This window comes from Lygodium microphyllum, chromosome 12, assembly GCF_053477565.2.
Source record: "Lygodium microphyllum isolate KBCC chromosome 12, Lygodium_microphyllum_v1.1.10, whole genome shotgun sequence".
Lineage (NCBI taxonomy): Eukaryota > Viridiplantae > Streptophyta > Polypodiopsida > Schizaeales > Lygodiaceae > Lygodium > Lygodium microphyllum.
In genome coordinates, this window is record NC_141146.1 from 154210497 (window position 1) to 154230718 (window position 20222).

At 38.0% G+C, this 20222-nt stretch overlaps 1 protein-coding gene across 4 annotated transcripts in view; it reads right to left on the reverse strand.

Moving 5' to 3' along the window:
* Positions 1–20222, reverse strand: part of LOC148028467 (uncharacterized) — a 164277-nt gene that overhangs the window by 116933 nt on the left and 27122 nt on the right. Inside the window, exon 1 of one of the 4 annotated variants that reach the window (XM_087690282.1) lies at positions 6606–6746. The exons of 2 other annotated variants lie outside the window; for them this stretch is intronic. In XM_087690282.1, the coding sequence (XP_087546408.1) occupies positions 6606–6672 (67 nt within the window). In that variant the 5' untranslated portion in view covers positions 6673–6746. Of the gene's footprint in view, positions 1–6605; positions 6747–20222 lie in introns of those variants that run through there. One more of the 4 variants, XM_087690281.1, reaches the window with a different exon arrangement.

The following is a 20222-nucleotide window of genomic DNA, read 5'->3' on the forward strand; positions in this document are numbered from 1 at the left end:
GTACATAAAGAACTTTGGCGGAAGAAGACCGCCTGTCAAAAAACATAGGTAAAGTCCCCACGCCTCGAACAGGAACTGTAGAGTTGTCACCAATGGTGACAGTGCCCCCTCTCAAACGAAGATCCTGAAGCCAATCCTGTCTAAAGGTCATATGAGAAGATGCTCCGCTGTCCACGAGCCAAGGCTTCGCCTGAATGGTAGAAGCTAGGGCTGTATCCTCCTCAACAAAGACATGCACAAAAGCAGACTCTGTCGTGGCTGGGGCCACCTTGGAGTCCTTCTCCTTGGGCTTCAAATGGGGGTACTTTTGCCAACACTTCTCCTCGGGATGAGTGCCCTTCCCATAGTGTGGGCACTTGGGCTTCTTCTCCTTTGCATCCTTCTTGTCCTCCTCCTTGTCCTCCTCCTTCTTGTCCTTGGCCTTCGCCTTTTGTTGCTTCTTCTTCTTGCCGCCACTCGTACCTGCAATAAAAGCCTTGGTGGAGCCACTAGCACCCACCTCTCTGAGACACTCGTCATGCTCCAAGACAAGCGGGGGAAGTTCCTCCCATAGAAGTTTCTCGCGGGTCCTCGAGGTGATGAGGCTGGTGTAGAAGACATCATACCGGGGAGATGGCGGCTGAGTCAAGAGAATCATCGCCATATCCTCGGAAGAAATCACCCGACCAAGAGAGGCTAGCTCACCTTGCATGTCCTCCATCTTCGTAATGTGCTCCTTCATGGAAGAAGAATCATCAAGACTGAGTATCCGCAACTTCTTCTCCAAAGAAATCTTGTGGGCGAACGTCTTATGCTGGTACAAAGACGCAAGCTTCTTCCACACTGCTGCTGCCGTCTGTAACCTGTGAACATGAACAAGAACCGAGTCGTAAAGACTCATAAAGAGAAAGGAACGGGCTCTAGAGTTGAGCCGATCCCACAAGGCTACACGGTCCATAGAACTTCCATCGGACGAATCCACGGGGGGATGGTCGATGGGTGAAGAAACAAGCTCCCATAGGTCGAATGTATCGAGGATGCACTCCACCTTGCACGACTAGAGGGAATAGTTGGAACCGTCCAACTTGTCTTCCTTCGGAAAGGAAGGGAGTATGGGCACCTGTATCGAGGGAATCAAGGAAGGCATACGGACATCTGAAGAAGCCTTCACCGATGGAACCTTCACTGTAGATGGAACCCTCTGAGATGCATGGACTGAAGAAGGACGGGTGCGAGGAGACTCCTCCCATCGTCAATCACGAAACTCCTGATAATCCCGTCTCCGCTCAAAGGAATGATGTGAAAGAAGCTCATCCTCTGAGTCGTCAAAGCCTAAAAACTAATAAGACATCTTCCAAATCTGCAAACACCAAATACACCAAAGAAATCTTTGCCGATGCCGAAGGATGACCAACAGAAGGGTCACCAACCACCAAAACGCAAGCTGTGGAGATTGAGAAACACCTGGAGCTACAAAACACAATGATGTCTAATGAAGATCACCTAGACAGAAACCGCCGAACACAAAATGCAGCCTGGGAGATTGGCGCCTGCAAGAAAAGGGCCCACAAAAGGAGGAACAACCTCCAGAACAGCAAAACGCAGCCTGGAGTAGTGTCGCTAGCTGTAGGGATGGCCACAGGGCAGAAAACGCACCCAGGAGAGGAGTGTTGATGATGTGGCAGCCTCAGAAACAGCCGCCTGCAGCAAACGCAAGAGTTGGAGCCGCCAGTATGAGCCGCCTTGGCTGTTGGGAAGGAATCGACAGCAGCATAAGAAAGGGATGGTGTCTCTCCGTCGGAGATCCTCCATGCTCTCAGTTAGGCGATGATACCATGTGAGAGTGCGCAACGGAAGAAGAAAACACGAACACAGAGGAGAGGGAGATAGAAAGCAGAGAATGAAGGAAGAAAATCTGCACTGACTGAAATGAATGCTGAATACTCTGAAATGGACTGATCAATCCCTGCACGCAGCCCGAGGCGTCAGTGAGGGCACCAGATCAGGCTGGAAACGAAGACAGAACCAATGCCGGAGTGGGAGAGGAGAGAGACTGTGCTGAACCTGCGAAAACAATCTGTATGGCTGATGGGGGGGGCTGCTATATATAGCCCCCCAGCCATAAAACTGGCCGACTGGCCAAAAAACTGGCCGACTGCACCAACAAGCAGCCTCTAAAGGCTGACTGCCACAAAAAACAGCTACACCTAAACTGACAAAGCTCCTCTGTCTCCTGCCAGACTCTGACAGGAGCTCACAACCAGGAGATGATAGACTGACACTGAAATAGAGCAGGCTAACAGTATATAGCTAATGTTTATTTTCATGTGTTGACTAGGGAAGCTACATTACTACCTACTTTCTTTCTGCAAAAACAGCCTTGGGTAATAATATTGGTCACCATGTGAATGAATGTGAAAACCGAGGCATATGAGCATTTGATTTCCGACCATTGGGAAGTGGTATTGAGTCATCTAACAAGAAAAGTTCCATGTTGTCCTTATTGCACTCATTTGATACAAGATTGAAAGCAAGTTAAGCCTCATGTTCAATGGTCGAATAGGCCTCTATTGTATGGTAATTCTCTAACAAAAGAGAGCATACATTGGACTATTGTGTTTAAAGAACCATCGGCAATTGAAGAGCTAGTCAAAGCCTATTATCTTCTAAAATTGGGAATTAGATGCATTGATGATGTGGTTGATGAGGACATTTGGTTATTATGTTTCCCAACTACATGTTTAGCTCAAGTTCTTGGTATGCATCATTGATCCCTCGAGAGAAAATTTAGCATAATGTTGCACCTTTTTTACCCATGCCTATTGTGGTTGAAGATGACAAAATGATGGATTGAAAATTAGTACATAATACCCTAGGATATTGTCCAATCTCCTTGAAACAAATGTCTTTCATTGAAGTGTACAAAGGTATCTTTTCTATAGCTCAAATTGATAAGCATGGGGATGACTTGTGGCACCTGTATAAATCACTGGGTTGGTGGAAATCCAACAATAGTAAAATTTGGACAAACAAATTGCCTTTGGAGCAAAGGCTTTTCCTTTGGAGATGCATTGTGGTGTCAAGAAAAGTGACGAGATGGCATGCACTCATACCATATCAGAGAGGTAGTAGGGTTTGTGGGGAGACACAATGTACACCAAACACTGAGAGAAGAAAACCAAAAACGAAGAAGACAAAGAAGAGTGAAGAAGATGATGAATGATGAATCACTAAATCATGTTGAATCGATCAAGTTGATACAATAGAGCAAAAGCTCGAAGATAATTGCATTGTCATGGCTGATTAGGTGATAGTATCTAAAAGAAACTGCACTGTCAAGGGAGTGAAACAGCGTCCTTCCAACAAGGTGTCGATGACAAGGGAAAGAGCTGCTCTATGCAGGGAGCGAAACACAATTCTCTAGGAAATGGAATGTCAAAGTAGACACTAGAAGATGAAGAGCAATAGTAGAGGAACGAAACACAATCCTCAAGAGCTATCAGAGATGACAGCAATCTAGAGTGTCTGGAGCTGATGGCAATGTGAAGAAGACCTCCAAAAGGCGTCACAATCAGTTGGACAGCACCACAAACTAAGATATTCGCCAAGGTAGGGGTGTGGACAGCAATGATAAGAGGGCTAAGGTTGAAGGTGTGCAGGGGGAATGATGAAGAATGAATGAGAGAGTAAGTATGGAGTGGAGTGGAGTGGGGTGTAAAATGGATAAATGTCCGTGCCCTATTTATACACATGAACCATTGAATTCTCTCGGGTGGCGCCCCAACTCTCTCGAGTGGCACCCACTGAAGTCTCTCGGGTGGTGCCCAAACACTAACAAACATACAAATAAACCCTTTCTGGGACAATAAATGGAAACCAAAATATGAATTAAGGTAATGAAATAAACTTAATGAATGGGTTTCACAACAACCCCTCTCATGCCCAAAAAGGAGTGAAAAAGAGGAGAGAGAGAGAGAAAGAGAGAGAGAATAAGATCCACCCAGGAATCCCAATGCTCCACTTATAAGGTAATGAGTAGTGAAGAATAGAAGACATGATGAGCTGATAGAACTCGAAACTCAACCTTGAGAGAGAAGCCACAAGCTCCATTACTCCATGTTGGATGGTATACGAAGGCCTAGCCACCATGCCATGGCTGAAACATCCAAAGCCCCGAACTGGGAAGAACTTGTACATCCTAGGTAGCAATGAAAATAAGAGGGTGAGATGCCATAGAGATGTCAACCACCCCAAGAAGGAAAAGGGTTGTCGACAAGGTGTGTGAAGAACCACAATATGAGTAGGAACCCCCTCTAAAACTGAAAGAATGGGATCCCCCTCGAAAGAAGCAGAAAAATGAGCCCCCTTGGAATCCCCCTCGGTGAGAGAGAGAAAATCAAGAAACTCATGGATCACAGCCTCTAGAAGTCTGAAGACAAAAAAAAGGCTGCAAGCAATGCCAAAGTAGGTATTTGGGGCTCTGATGGAACAAAAGCTAGGCAACTCCCAGAGACGACCTCTCAAACCTAAGTAGAGAAAAAAGTGGAGCAAGGGGTATCACACGAAATCTCCTTGATGTTTGCAGCAGAGTCAGTGTCCATGAAGCAAGTCAAAGGAGGTTAGGAAATAGATAGCTCCTAGGGAGCCATGGATTAACAACAGCAGCTTCGGCCTCTCAGTGGAATGAGCTACGAAGCCAAAGGAGTAGTAGTCAAATAACCATTGTCTCTCAAAGGAGTAGAGGCCAAACTAATGAAGTAGTACCCAACAACCATTGTCTCTCAGAGGAGCGGACTGTAAAACCGGTGGCCGCAAAAGCCATTGCACCCAAAAATGGGTGGGGAAAACTGCCGTAGTGCATTGCAGCGGTCTCCAAGAGGACTTATTGCCGCGTGGGATCTTAGAGCCTCCATTTTCTTGAGAGGACTTAGGGCGCATAGAATGAGTCTTATTGCCTAGAGGAGCATAAAAATCTAATAGCCAATGCAAAATTATGTCTGTGGCCTAAACAAGTGAGGTGGCACAAGGAGTGCCGAGAGGTAGATGCATATACTCCGATCGGGTAAGGAGCAAAGGTCGATGATGACAATCTTCACTGGTATAACTGTTCTTGCCAGAGGAGGTGCACCCAGTGATCGGGCCTTCTATTTTTGTAGAGGCACTAATGTGTAAAACCTGTAAAGGTAGGGTGGATGGGAGAAGAAGATAAGGGCATCTTCTAATGATGTAGCGAAAATAGGGAAAAAACTAAGAGTGTCGTTGAACCTGCAACCTTTGTTTTCCTTCTCCGATGAAGAGGATCTTTAGCTCTCTAAACACCTCTACTCTGAGACCATGTCAAGAAAAGTGAGGAGACGGTATACACTCATACCATATCAGAGGGGTAGTAGGGTTTATGGGGAGAAACACAGTGTATGGCAAACACTCAAAGAAGAAAACTCGAAAACTCGAAAGAAGAAAAGTGAAGAAGATACTGAATGATGAATCAAAGAATCATGCTAAGTGAATCAAGCTAATACAATAGAGCAAAAGCTCGAAGATGACTAAACTGTCTAGGCTTGTCATGTGGCAATATTTGAAGGAAACTGCACTATGAAGGGAGGGAAACACAGTCCTTCAGGCAAAGGTGTCGATGACAAGGGAAAGAGCTGCTCTATGGAGGGAGAGAGACACAATCCTCCAAGCAGTGGAATGTCAAAGTAGACATTGGAAGATGAAAGGCAACAATAGAGGGAGTAAAACGCGGTCCTCAGGAGGTGTCAAAGATGAACAATATGCTGAAATCTCTCCGAGATAATGGCTGCTATCAAGGTGATTGCTGGGCAGGCACCTAGAGAAGAAAACACAAGAATATGTAACTAAGATCTCTCCATGTAAGTAGCTACAAATAGGCGACTGTTGGGCAACCCTTCAAGAGTGAAGAAAACATAAAAGCGCAAGTATCTAATGTAGGGCTGATAAAGAGGATGTAACCTACTATAGATGGCCTAAAACTGCTGCAAACACAGCCTCCATAAAGTGGCTGATGGCTGACAAGTAACTGAACTTAATGAATGGGTTTCTCAAAATGTGGGAGTGTTCCTTGTGTGATGAAAATTGGTAAATCATGGTATTGCTTCCTTCTATTGCTATAGATGCTTCCATGCAAAAGAGACATTTTCACATTTCGAATACTTTTTCTGCCAGCCTAGAAGATTTTCCAGAGGGATCTCTCGTTATTCCCTTATCTTTCATTGGGGCAGGGATCTCTCATTATTCCCTCTTCGTTCATTACATCAGATATTGGGCTCTATGGACTATTTTGGACTCATAGGAACCAGCTTTTATGGGTGATCGGTTATTTCAACCCTTTTATGCCTACTTTTGGCTTCCATTGCGGCAATCATTGCATGATTGTTGCCACTCCGATGATTTGGATGCTCCAGCTATGGCTGTGGTCTTTAACCTTTTGTTTCAAAAAAATTAAAAAGCTTCATGATGAAGTCTATTCACCTCGTATGGTTTTGACTTACTGAATTACAGGACAGTGGAGTGTGTTTGTGTGTGTACACTAGATCAGAGCATTGGTTTCACTCAAAAGAAAAAAAAAAGAACGTGGGGGGGGAGAGACAGACAGATAGACAGACCATTCGTGTGTTCTTCTTCCTTGCTGTAATGTCGCCGCCGCGATACTCTTTTGTTGGCCTTCGTCATCGTCGGTCTTCTCTCTCGAGTAGTAAACGAGGGTGCAAGCAACTATTGCACGCTGCTCTTGCCTTTCACCCCTTTTTTTTCAAAATAAATAAAGAGAGTTGATTTTTTCTTCCCTGAAAAAGCTAGAATGGTGCCTATTGATACAATTACCCTTTACGAAAAGAAAAGAGAGAAACTTTACAATAATAATTTGGATTTTCTTTCATAGAGCCGAGTGGCCAATAGGCATAGACAATTGGGATAATGAGCCTACATTTCTCCACAAAATTAAATAGGAGCATGGGTTCGTGTACTTGGTAATAAAGAAAAATGGCGATCAATCTATAACTTCATATACTCTGTAATTTTAAAAAATGGTGATCATTAAGTCTTGTTAGTTGTTGAAGAAAGCTTGATGAGTATGTTGCAATTATCAAGGGCTGAGATTGCAAAAAAACTAATTTGTGTGGGAGTTGATGGAGCAATAATTATGCAAGGCCATCACTCAGGAATTTGTGTCCGCATACAAACTTCTATAGCGCCTTTCATGTTAGGAATTCATTGTATGGCACATAGAATGAACTTGGCCTATAAAATAGTTGATGAGTTTGATAGTGTTGCAAAGGTGGAGCAATAGGTCAGTACATCTAGTAGTTTTTTTTGTAGGAGTTCTAAACGATATTTAAAGTTCCAAGAGATGGCAAAGGGTTTAACACAGGGTAGAAAAGTATTGAAGCATGTGAATACAAGGTGGATTAGCTTGTACTTGCCAGCTAGGAGCACACAATCTTGCATACACAAACTAGCGCACAATCTTGCAACAAGAGGAAAGCAACTTAGCAACAAAACTTGATTGAGAATGAGAATACACATATTTTGGGTAAAACGTATGGTTTGAGCTTCTCTATTTGGCCAATCTTTGGGGCACACTTTTTAGTTGATTTGGCTTGAGATTGTTATCTACTCTATAGATACTAATTTTTTTCTCTCTATTTGTGTTGATATGTTGACATGGAAGATGATTGATCATCCATGTACTCTGAAGATTATGGATCTTGTTATAAAAGACAATAAATCCTCCATAATAGCCTACATGGCCCACAAATATTGGGAAGTCATTGTTGACAATAGCATATATGGCCTAAAGATTTCATGCATGGCTCAAGAATCCTTCGACATCCTTGTAATCAATCATGCATGGCTCAAGAATCCTTTGACATCCTTATAATCAATCAAGCTATGCTAGTATAGAAGACTAAGAATCTTGGCTAGTGAGATACATGACCCATGAACCTCTTGAATACATTTATACTTGAACATTGAAGGTAGAAGGAACAATGATTAGTAGTATAGGATTGATGTTAGTTAGATGTAAAGCTAGACACACTTGACCATCAAGGGAAGAAGGAACAACAATTATATCTTCCGTGAAAAATAATAAAGATCCAATACAATGGAAGATTCATAACTTGCACAACTCACAAATCTTTGGTTTCACTTAATATAGTGAAAAATGTTTGGACTATCACAATTCACCAAACATCGATGAATCCTACATAATAACTTGCATGACGTGTGGATCTTGAATGCACATAAATCACACGACCCATGGATCTTTCTACACTTGTAAAGTAAGTTGTGCTATATAAACATAAATGATAATGAAACTAGAATAATAAAAAGTGCATGGATCATGAATCTTTAGACATCCTTATAATCATTAGTACGACTAATCTTGCACTGGGAGGAAAACCAGATACGCTAGGACAAGCAGAAGTAAACAATAGTGAATTCAATTCAAAACAATAAAGTGGATATGAATGGAATAGAATGGAACTCAAAGACAAGGCTCAATGGAATGTGACCCATGAATCTTTGGGCACATGATGGACTTCCCCTAGAAGAGAAAAATAGGTAGATCAGGAGGTGCATATGAATCTTTGGACACATGATCGATCTTCCCCTAGAAGAGAAAAATAGGTAGATTGGGAGATGCATGGAATGAATAACATAGTGAGTTAAATTAAAAATAGAGAGTGTAAATACAAAGAGTCTTTGATAGGATACGACTATTGGTTCATAACATTCGAGCAACTGCAAACAAAATCATGTTGACCAAAAAAGGGACTTTATAACCTTATAGTGAAGGCGATGCGAGTTTTGACAAATGGGAACCATTAAAATGACACAACTTGAATCCTGACAGCCAATGATATAGCTCTATCTTTGCTTTGCTATATGCAAAGCCAAGCATAGCTGTTAGGTAGTAGCCCTCGTAAAGCACCAATAAAGTGTCACATTACTCAAATCCATTTTTTCAACTAGCACCTTTACCCTATATAATACACAAGCATCCAAGAGAAGACGTTTAACACAATTACCTCCTCCCTTCTCCTTCTTCTCCTCCTTCTTTGTGATACTTCATTTGTGCAAGATATATTCAAGCAAAGAGCAACATTATAGCCCTAGGTGTATGCGGAATGTATAACAATACTACATTGTTGTATGAGGAAATACAACATACTATTGTAAGCATTGTCGAGAATAACCCTATTGCTTCAAGAAACAAGCATGAAACATAGAATTGACTTCATAGAACCATGAGAAAACATCATATAATAGTTATCACAACATTATAAGAATAGAGAACAAAAAATATTGTTGAAATATGGCACGATGATGGAGCAAAACATGGCACGATGATGAAGCAAAAACATGGCAAAAACTGTCAGGACAAATTTATATTAGCAAAAATCCCATCATACAACAGGGCATGATCAACAAATAAGATAATGATAGTGTCTCTTTAGGCCATGCCTGTTACAACCTCCAATAACTACATATCATATGAACTCTAAAGTTTACTCTCATAAAGACACTAAATACACTAAGGGTGATACAAAGAAAGCTAAATATGATGCTTAATGCCAGGGCTAACACCTGGCATAGCCTAGTGGATGGCTGGCATAGCTATGACCTGAACCCTTCTAATGTCGAAAGCCTTATTAAATTATAGACTAATCTAATGAGGCATAGTTATTTGTTACCCAAAGCCTTTTGCTTTGAAGTAAGTCACACAAAGAAACGATGAAAAGAGCCTCTCTAGTAGGATGCTCATAGCCCCCTAATGTAGTTGCATAACTCACTCAAAATACAGTCATCAAAAGTAAAGGCATACATAAACCATGATGGGATAAACAAAAAAACCACTACCAGTTTGTCCAAGTAGTTCATGAGCTATGATGCTCATGCATTCCATGTGAATCAAAAACTGAACCCTCATGTGGCATATCATCCCCATGTGGTTCGTGAATAGCCAAAGATACAACATCCATGTCATGTATCATATCACAAGTCAAAGCCTTTATCTTTACTTGACTGTTGATATCCATCAAGACCTCGTCAATATTCAATTTAGAACCATCACAAGCATGAATTTTAGCATTATGACCAACTATTTTAGCACTTTGCAATTTAGAAAGAACCATAATCATTTTATGATATTGTTTTTGCAATCCATCCATCTTCTTCTTATAAAGAATCCTTCTCATGAATAAGAGATTCCAAATTTTTAGACATAAAGCTTTGTTGCACAAGAGTATAAGGTTGATTAATCACCTATGACATTCTATTAGCCATAGCAATCCATTGCTCTAGCATAAGTTTTACCAACTAATTATTCATGATAGTAATGTCCGATTGCATAATAATTGATCCATAAGGATCCACATCCATACCCTACAACATTTATTTCTCTACCTTGCATTTTTGTAGCATTGATCCATCTTCAATAAAACCGGTTAGGGACAATCCATCTTCAATAACACTTTTTGTTGCAAGGGGTTTTCAGCTATTTCTAACAATTCCCTATCAATTAGATAGTTTAGGATACATCCACCCAACTTTTTACAGAAAACTTATAATTCCTTATTATCTGGCATAATTGTCTTGTTTCCATTTCAGATAATCATAGGTTTTTATCACCTTCAAATGTACTTAATCTATATAATAAATTGTTGTATTTTTTAATATATTTGAGTTTTACATAACCACATTGTTCTCCTCCAAAGTGGGAAATTCCAAATCTCTCAAGAAAAAATGATCTACATCTTCTTTACATATTGCTTTATCGATAGGGGACCTTCCAATTGGTATACGAATAAAATGGTTGTAATATACTTGGACAAGAGATATTGCTAATCCTCAAACTCTATCAATTGTAATATGAAAAATGCAGATAAGGTTACAAGTGGGTTAGCTAGAATAGAGAATATACATAGTAATGTTTAGAGTACTTTGTTTTTTCAAAATATAAAGCCAATATCCTTAAATGGACTTATACTATATTGCAGAATAGCATGAAACAATCAGTTGTGAGAACAGTCCTTCAAATTGAGAAAAGACCATACTTCCCATGGCAAGATTGTGGTAATGCTTTAAAAGTTTTGCACTATCTACAAGAGGATAGCACGTTGTCCTACTACACTACATGTAGCAGGAAAGTATGTTGTTTTGGCAATTCTGAATTAGCAAAGCTAATTTCCACCAAGAATGTGTCAATAAATCATGTAATTGCAAGTTTGATAGTATCTTCTTGCAAGGTTATTAAAATGAAAATACACTGTCCCACATATTTTACAATGTCAATATGCCAAGATTGGAAACCCATCAAGTAGAATAACATCCACAATATATCATAGAGAATAAAGATATAGAACCATAATTGAATAAGTAGATCACTACTCCAATGGTAAAGAGTAGCCACATAGAGAATAAAGATATAGAACCATAATTGAATAAGTAGATCACTACTCCAATGGTAAAGAGTAGCCACATTGATTGCTCTAGCATCTCCATCATAATCTTCCATGACTTTAATCTCATAAGATCATTCACAAAATCTTTTTGAGCATCAATCCAAACTAACAAAACTTGTATCTACTAATTTTTAGGCTCTTGAAACTATTGATCTTCGAGTTTTTGCTATACTTGCAATTTTTAAAGTTGTTATAGCACATCTTGCTGCTGTAGGAATTGAATGAATTTAGATTGTTATTGTAAAACAATACGAATATTGGTGGTTGTTGCATGAAATGCATGATGCATGCAAACTGTTATTGTAGGCACTGTAGGAATGTAATTGCAAAAATTTTAGGACACACTATTAACCAATGCTTCAATAGATTCTCTTTTCAACACCATGCTAGATGGAATTTGTAACTTTTCACAATCATCTACAATACCTATCCTATCCCCAATCCCTTGAATCCAACTACTAAAACCATAATCCTTTACACACTGCCATTTGCAAATATACGCATATTCTTAGGGAGTCTTAATACCTTAACATACTGTCATAAATAAGAGTAGAATGGAGTTGCATTAACAATATTCTCACGAGATCCCTTAATCACAACTCACAAGATTTGTTTAAAATCTCCTCCAAACAAAGTAACCTTTCCACCAAATGGCTTATTATACCTCATAATATTCTTAAACATGAACATTACAGGTGAATCAACTATCTATTTCCAACGGGATTTTGAACTTGAAGTGAGCAATACGACCACCAAGTCAAAGCAAGGCAGCAGTGCCAGATGATGCAATTGTCAGTGCTATATATTGATCACTTCGCAAGTTTTCTCTAGTAAACACTATTTCCAAACCCACTAGGACTATCAAAAAAGAATATATCCCTAGAGTTTGATTCCATGGCATCCATAACTGCACAATATGCAACTCTCTGTCCATCATTTAGCATTTTCCCCACATATATATATATATACATATATATATATATATACATATATACATATATACATATATATATATATATATACATATATACATATATACATATATATATATATGTGTGTGTGTGTGTGTGTGTGTGTGTGTGTGTGTGTGTGTGTGTATATATATATATATGTATGTATATATGTATATATATATACACATATATATATACATATATATATATATATATAAGCTCTTTGTTGCTCTATGGTATCATATATGTATTCATCTTGTAAAGGTGTATTAATATACAATTGAGCATTTGGATTATGAGGATTTGGCAACCCAAGAAAGCCAAACAATCTTTATCCATGTTGATGTAAAAAATCTTGGAGTTGTAATAAAGCCTTATTTGACGCTTCTTATTGTAGAGCATAATGGGATACATTCCCATGTCATCATTGTAACTTATACAAAATGTCATTTGTCATTGGCACCAAAAACCTTTCCCAAAGTTGGCCAGGTTGAGCAAGCTCATAAAAGACTAGAATAGCTACAAATAGCATTTGAAATTGAATATTAGTTTGTATAGATGAAGCTTCTTTTAAGCATAAAGTCCACTCATCGTCACTTTGAAGCATCCTTTTGCCAAGCAATCCTCCTTAAAAGTATTATCCACCACATTGTCAATAGTATGCAAATCCTCAAAAGAAGTACATCCCCTAGATATTGTCAAAAGTATACCTAAGTAATAACATTCACCAGAGGTAGGTGACACAAAGTATATCTGACCAATAGCAACACAATCCTCAAATGGAATTAAGGATGACTATTTTTAGTATTTAATAGAGTAATAGACAATACATATATGATACCATAGAGCAACAAAGAGCTTATATATATATATATATATATGTATATATATATGTGTATATATATATACATATATACATACATATATATATATACACACACACACACACACACACACACACACACACATATATATATATATGTATATATGTATATATGTATATATATATATATATATATGTATATATGTATATATGTATATATATATATATGTATATATATATATATGTATATATATATATATGTGGGGAAAATGCTAAATGATGGACAGAGAGTTGCATATTGTGCAGTTATGGATGCCATGGAATCAAACTCTAGGGATATATTCTTTTTTGATAGTCCTAGTGGGTTTGGAAATAGTGTTTACTAGAGAAAACTTGCGAAGTGATCAATATATAGCACTGACAATTGCATCATCTGGCACTGCTGCCTTGCTTTGACTTGGTGGTCGTATTGCTCACTTCAAGTTCAAAATCCCGTTGGAAATAGATAGTTGATTCACCTGTAATGTTCATGTTTAAGAATATTATGAGGTATAATAAGCCATTTGGTGGAAAGGTTACTTTGTTTGGAGGAGATTTTAAACAAATCTTGTGAGTTGTGATTAAGGGATCTCGTGAGAATATTGTTAATGCAACTCCATTCTACTCTTATTTATGACAGTATGTTAAGGTATTAAGACTCCCTAAGAATATGCGTATATTTGCAAATGGCAGTGTGTAAAGGATTATGGTTTTAGTAGTTGGATTCAAGGGATTGGGGATAGGATAGGTATTGTAGATGATTGTGAAAAGTTACAAATTCCATCTAGCATGGTGTTGAAAAGAGAATCTATTGAAGCATTGGTTAATAGTGTGTCCTAAAATTTTTGCAATTACATTCCTACAGTGCCTACAATAACAGTTTGCATGCATCATGCATTTCATGCAACAACCACCAATATTCGTATTGTTTTACAATAACAATCTAAATTCATTCAATTCCTACAGCAGCAAGATGTGCTATAACAACTTTAAAAATTGCAAGTATAGCAAAAACTCGAAGATCAATAGTTTCAAGAGCCTAAAAATTAGTAGATACAAGTTTTGTTAGTTTGGATTGATGCTCAAAAAGATTTTGTGAATGATCTTATGAGATTAAAGTCATGGAAGATTATGATGGAGATGCTAGAGCAATCAATGTGGCTACTCTTTACCATTGGAGTAGTGATCTACTTATTCAATTATGGTTCTATATCTTTATTCTCTATGTGGCTACTCTTTACCATTGGAGTAGTGATCTACTTATTCAATTATGGTTCTATATCTTTATTCTCTATGATATATTGTGGATGTTATTCTACTTGATGGGTTTCCAATCTTGGCATATTGACATTGTAAAATATGTGGGACAGTGTATTTTCATTTTAATAACCTTGCAAGAAGATACTATCAAACTTGCAATTACATGATTTATTGACACATTCTTGGTGGAAATTAGCTTTGCTAATTCAGAATTGCCAAAACAACATACTTTCCTGCTACATGTAGTGTAGTAGGACAACGTGCTATCCTCTTGTAGATAGTGCAAAACTTTTAAAGCATTACCACAATCTTGCCATGGGAAGTATGGTCTTTTCTCAATTTGAAGGACTGTTCTCACAACTGATTGTTTCATGCTATTCTGCAATATAGTATAAGTCCATTTAAGGATATTGGCTTTATATTTTGAAAAAACAAAGTACTCTAAACATTACTATGTATATTCTCTATTCTAGCTAACCCACTTGTAACCTTATCTGCATTTTTCATATTACAATTGATAGAGTTTGAGGATTAGCAATATCTCTTGTCCAAGTATATTACAACCATTTTATTCGTATACCAATTGGAAGGTCCCCTATCGATAAAGCAATATGTAAAGAAGATGTAGATCATTTTTTCTTGAGAGATTTGGAATTTCCCACTTTGGAGGAGAACAATGTGGTTATGTAAAACTCAAATATATTAAAAAATACAACAATTTATTATATAGATTAAGTACATTTGAAGGTGATAAAAACCTATGATTATCTGAAATGGAAACAAGACAATTATGCCAGATAATAAGGAATTATAAGTTTTCTGTAAAAAGTTGGGTGGATGTATCCTAAACTATCTAATTGATAGGGAATTGTTAGAAATAGCTGAAAACCCCTTGCAACAAAAAGTGTTATTGAAGATGGATTGTCCCTAACCGGTTTTATTGAAGATGGATCAATGCTACAAAAATGCAAGGTAGAGAAATAAATGTTGTAGGGTATGGATGTGGATCCTTATGGATCAATTATTATGCAATCGGACATTACTATCATGAATAATTAGTTGGTAAAACTTATGCTAGAGCAATGGATTGCTATGGCTAATAGAATGTCATAGGTGATTAATCAACCTTATACTCTTGTGCAACAAAGCTTTATGTCTAAAAATTTGGAATCTCTTATTCATGAGAAGGATTCTTTATAAGAAGAAGATGGATGGATTGCAAAAACAATATCATAAAATGATTATGGTTCTTTCTAAATTGCAAAGTGCTAAAATAGTTGGTCATAATGCTAAAATTCATGCTTGTGATGGTTCTAAATTGAATATTGACGAGGTCTTGATGGATATCAACAGTCAAGTAAAGATAAAGGCTTTGACTTGTGATATGATACATGACATGGATGTTGTATCTTTGGCTATTCACGAACCACATGGGGATGATATGCCACATGAGGGTTCAGTTTTTGATTCACATGGAATGCATGAGCATCATAGCTCATGAACTACTTGGACAAACTGGTAGTGGTTTTTTTGTTTATCCCATCATGGTTTATGTATGCCTTTACTTTTGATGACTGTCTTTTGAGTGAGTTATGCAACTACATTAGGGGGCTATGAGCATCCTACTAGAGAGGCTCTTTTCATCGTTTCTTTGTGTGACTTACTTCAAAGCAAAAGGCTTTGGGTAACAAATAACTATGCCTCATTAGATTAGTCTATAATTTAATAAGGCTTTCGACATTAGAAGGGTTCAGGTCATAGCTATGCCAGCCATCCACTAGGCTATGCCAGGTGTTAGCCCTGGCATTAAGCATCATATTTAGCTTTCTTTGTATCACCCTTAGTGTATTTAGTGTCTTTATGAGAGTAAACTTTAGAGTTCATATGATATGTAGTTATTGGAGGTTGTAACAGGCATGGCCTAAAGAGACACTATCATTATCTTATTTGTTGATCATGCCCTGTTGTATGATGGGATTTTTGCTAATATAAATTTGTCCTGACAGTTTTTGCCATGTTTTTGCTTCATCATCGTGCCATGTTTTGCTCCATCATCGTGCCATATTTCAACAATATTTTTTGTTCTCTATTCTTATAATGTTGTGATAACTATTATATGATGTTTTCTCATGGTTCTATGAAGTCAATTCTATGTTTCATGCTTGTTTCTTGAAGCAATAGGGTTATTCTCGACAATGCTTACAATAGTATGTTGTATTTCCTCATACAACAATGTAGTATTGTTATACATTCCGCATACACCTAGGGCTATAATGTTGCTCTTTGCTTGAATATATCTTGCACAAATGAAGTATCACAAAGAAGGAGGAGAAGAAGGAGAAGGGAGGAGGTAATTGTGTTAAACGTCTTCTCTTGGATGCTTGTGTATTATATAGGGTAAAGGTGCTAGTTGAAAAAATGGATTTGAGTAATGTGACACTTTATTGGTGCTTTACGAGGGCTACTACCTAACAGCTATGCTTGGCTTTGCATATAGCAAAGCAAAGATAGAGCTATATCATTGGCTGTCAGGATTCAAGTTGTGTCATTTTAATGGTTCCCATTTGTCAAAACTCGCATCGCCTTCACTATAAGGTTATAAAGTCCCTTTTTTGGTCAACATGATTTTGTTTGCAGTTGCTCGAATGTTATGAACCAATAGTCGTATCCTATCAAAGACTCTTTGTATTTACACTCTCTATTTTTAATTTAACTCACTATGTTATTCATTCCATGCATCTCCCAATCTACCTATTTTTCTCTTCTAGGGGAAGATCGATCATGTGTCCAAAGATTCATATGCACCTCCTGATCTACCTATTTTTCTCTTCTAGGGGAAGTCCATCATGTGCCCAAAGATTCATGGGTCACATTCCATTGAGCCTTGTCTTTGAGTTCCATTCTATTCCATTCATATCCACTTTATTGTTTTGAATTGAATTCACTATTGTTTACTTCTGCTTGTCCTAGCGTATCTGGTTTTCCTCCCAGTGCAAGATTAGTCGTACTAATGATTATAAGGATGTCTAAAGATTCATGATCCATGCACTTTTTATTATTCTAGTTTCATTATCATTTATGTTTATATAGCACAACTTACTTTACAAGTGTAGAAAGATCCATGGGTCGTGTGATTTATGTGCATTCAAGATCCACACGTCATGCAAGTTATTATGTAGGATTCATCGATGTTTGGTGAATTGTGATAGTCCAAACATTTTTCACTATATTAAGTGAAACCAAAGATTTGTGAGTTGTGCAAGTTATGAATCTTCCATTGTATTGGATCTTTATTATTTTTCACGGAAGATATAATTGTTGTTCCTTCTTCCCTTGATGGTCAAGTGTGTCTAGCTTTACATCTAACTAACATCAATCCTATACTACTAATCATTGTTCCTTCTACCTTCAATGTTCAAGTATAAATGTATTCAAGAGGTTCATGGGTCATGTATCTCACTAGCCAAGATTCTTAGTCTTCTATACTAGCATAGCTTGATTGATTATAAGGATGTCAAAGGATTCTTGAGCCATGCATGATTGATTACAAGGATGTCGAAGGATTCTTGAGCCATGCATGAAATCTTTAGGCCATATATGCTATTGTCAACAATGACTTCCCAATATTTGTGGGCCATGTAGGCTATTATGGAGGATTTATTGTCTTTTATAACAAGATCCATAATCTTCAGAGTACATGGATGATCAATCATCTTCCATGTCAACATATCAACACAAATAGAGAGAAAAAAATTAGTATCTATAGAGTAGATAACAATCTCAAGCCAAATCAACTAAAAAGTGTGCCCCAAAGATTGGCCAAATAGAGAAGCTCAAACCATACGTTTTACCCAAAATATGTGTATTCTCATTCTCAATCAAGTTTTGTTGCTAAGTTGCTTTCCTCTTGTTGCAAGATTGTGCGCTAGTTTGTGTATGCAAGATTGTGTGCTCCTAGCTGGCAAGTACAAGCTAATCCACCTTGTATTCACATGCTTCAATACTTTTCTACCCTGTGTTAAACCCTTTGCCATCTCTTGGAACTTTAAATATCGTTTAGAACTCCTACAAAAAAAACTACTAGATGTACTGACCTATTGCTCCACCTTTGCAACACTATCAAACTCATCAACTATTTTATAGGCCAAGTTCATTCTATGTGCCATACAATGAATTCCTAACATGAAAGGCGCTATAGAAGTTTGTATGCGGACACAAATTCCTGAGTGATGGCCTTGCATAATTATTGCTCCATCAACTCCCACACAAATTAGTTTTTTTGCAATCTCAGCCCTTGATAATTGCAACATACTCATCAAGCTTTCTTCAACAACTAACAAGACTTAATGATCACCATTTTTTAAAATTACAGAGTATATGAAGTTATAGATTGATCGCCATTTTTCTTTATTACCAAGTACACGAACCCATGCTCCTATTTAATTTTGTGGAGAAATGTAGGCTCATTATCCCAATTGTCTATGCCTATTGGCCACTCGGCTCTATGAAAGAAAATCCAAATTATTATTGTAAAGTTTCTCTCTTTTCTTTTCGTAAAGGGTAATTGTATCAATAGGCACCATTCTAGCTTTTTCAGGGAAGAAAAAATCAACTCTCTTTATTTATTTTGAAAAAAAAGGGGTGAAAGGCAAGAGCAGCGTGCAATAGTTGCTTGCACCCTCGTTTACTACTCGAGAGAGAAGACCGACGATGACGAAGGCCAACAAAAGAGTATCGCGGCGGCGACATTACAGCAAGGAAGAAGAACACACGAATGGTCTGTCTATCTGTCTGTCTCTCCCCCCCCACGTTCTTTTTTTTTTTCTTTTGAGTGAAACCAATGCTCTGATCTAGTGTACACACACAAACACACTCCACTGTCCTGTAATTCAGTAAGTCAAAACCATACGAGGTGAATAGACTTCATCATGAAGCTTTTTAATTTTTTTGAAACAAAAGGTTAAAGACCACAGCCATAGCTGGAGCATCCAAATCATCGGAGTGGCAACAATCATGCAATGATTGCCGCAATGGAAGCCAAAAGTAGGCATAAAAGGGTTGAAATAACCGATCACCCATAAAAGCTGGTTCCTATGAGTCCAAAATAGTCCATAGAGCCCAATATCTGATGTAATGAACGAAGAGGGAATAATGAGAGATCCCTGCCCCAATGAAAGATAAGGGAATAACGAGAGATCCCTCTGGAAAATCTTCTAGGCTGGCAGAAAAAGTATTCGAAATGTGAAAATGTCTCTTTTGCATGGAAGCATCTATAGCAATAGAAGGAAGCAATACCATGATTTACCAATTTTCATCACACAAGGAACACTCCCACATTTTGAGAAACCCATTCATTAAGTTCAGTTACTTGTCAGCCATCAGCCACTTTATGGAGGCTGTGTTTGCAGCAGTTTTAGGCCATCTATAGTAGGTTACATCCTCTTTATCAGCCCTACATTAGATACTTGCGCTTTTATGTTTTCTTCACTCTTGAAGGGTTGCCCAACAGTCGCCTATTTGTAGCTACTTACATGGAGAGATCTTAGTTACATATTCTTGTGTTTTCTTCTCTAGGTGCCTGCCCAGCAATCACCTTGATAGCAGCCATTATCTCGGAGAGATTTCAGCATATTGTTCATCTTTGACACCTCCTGAGGACCGCGTTTTACTCCCTCTATT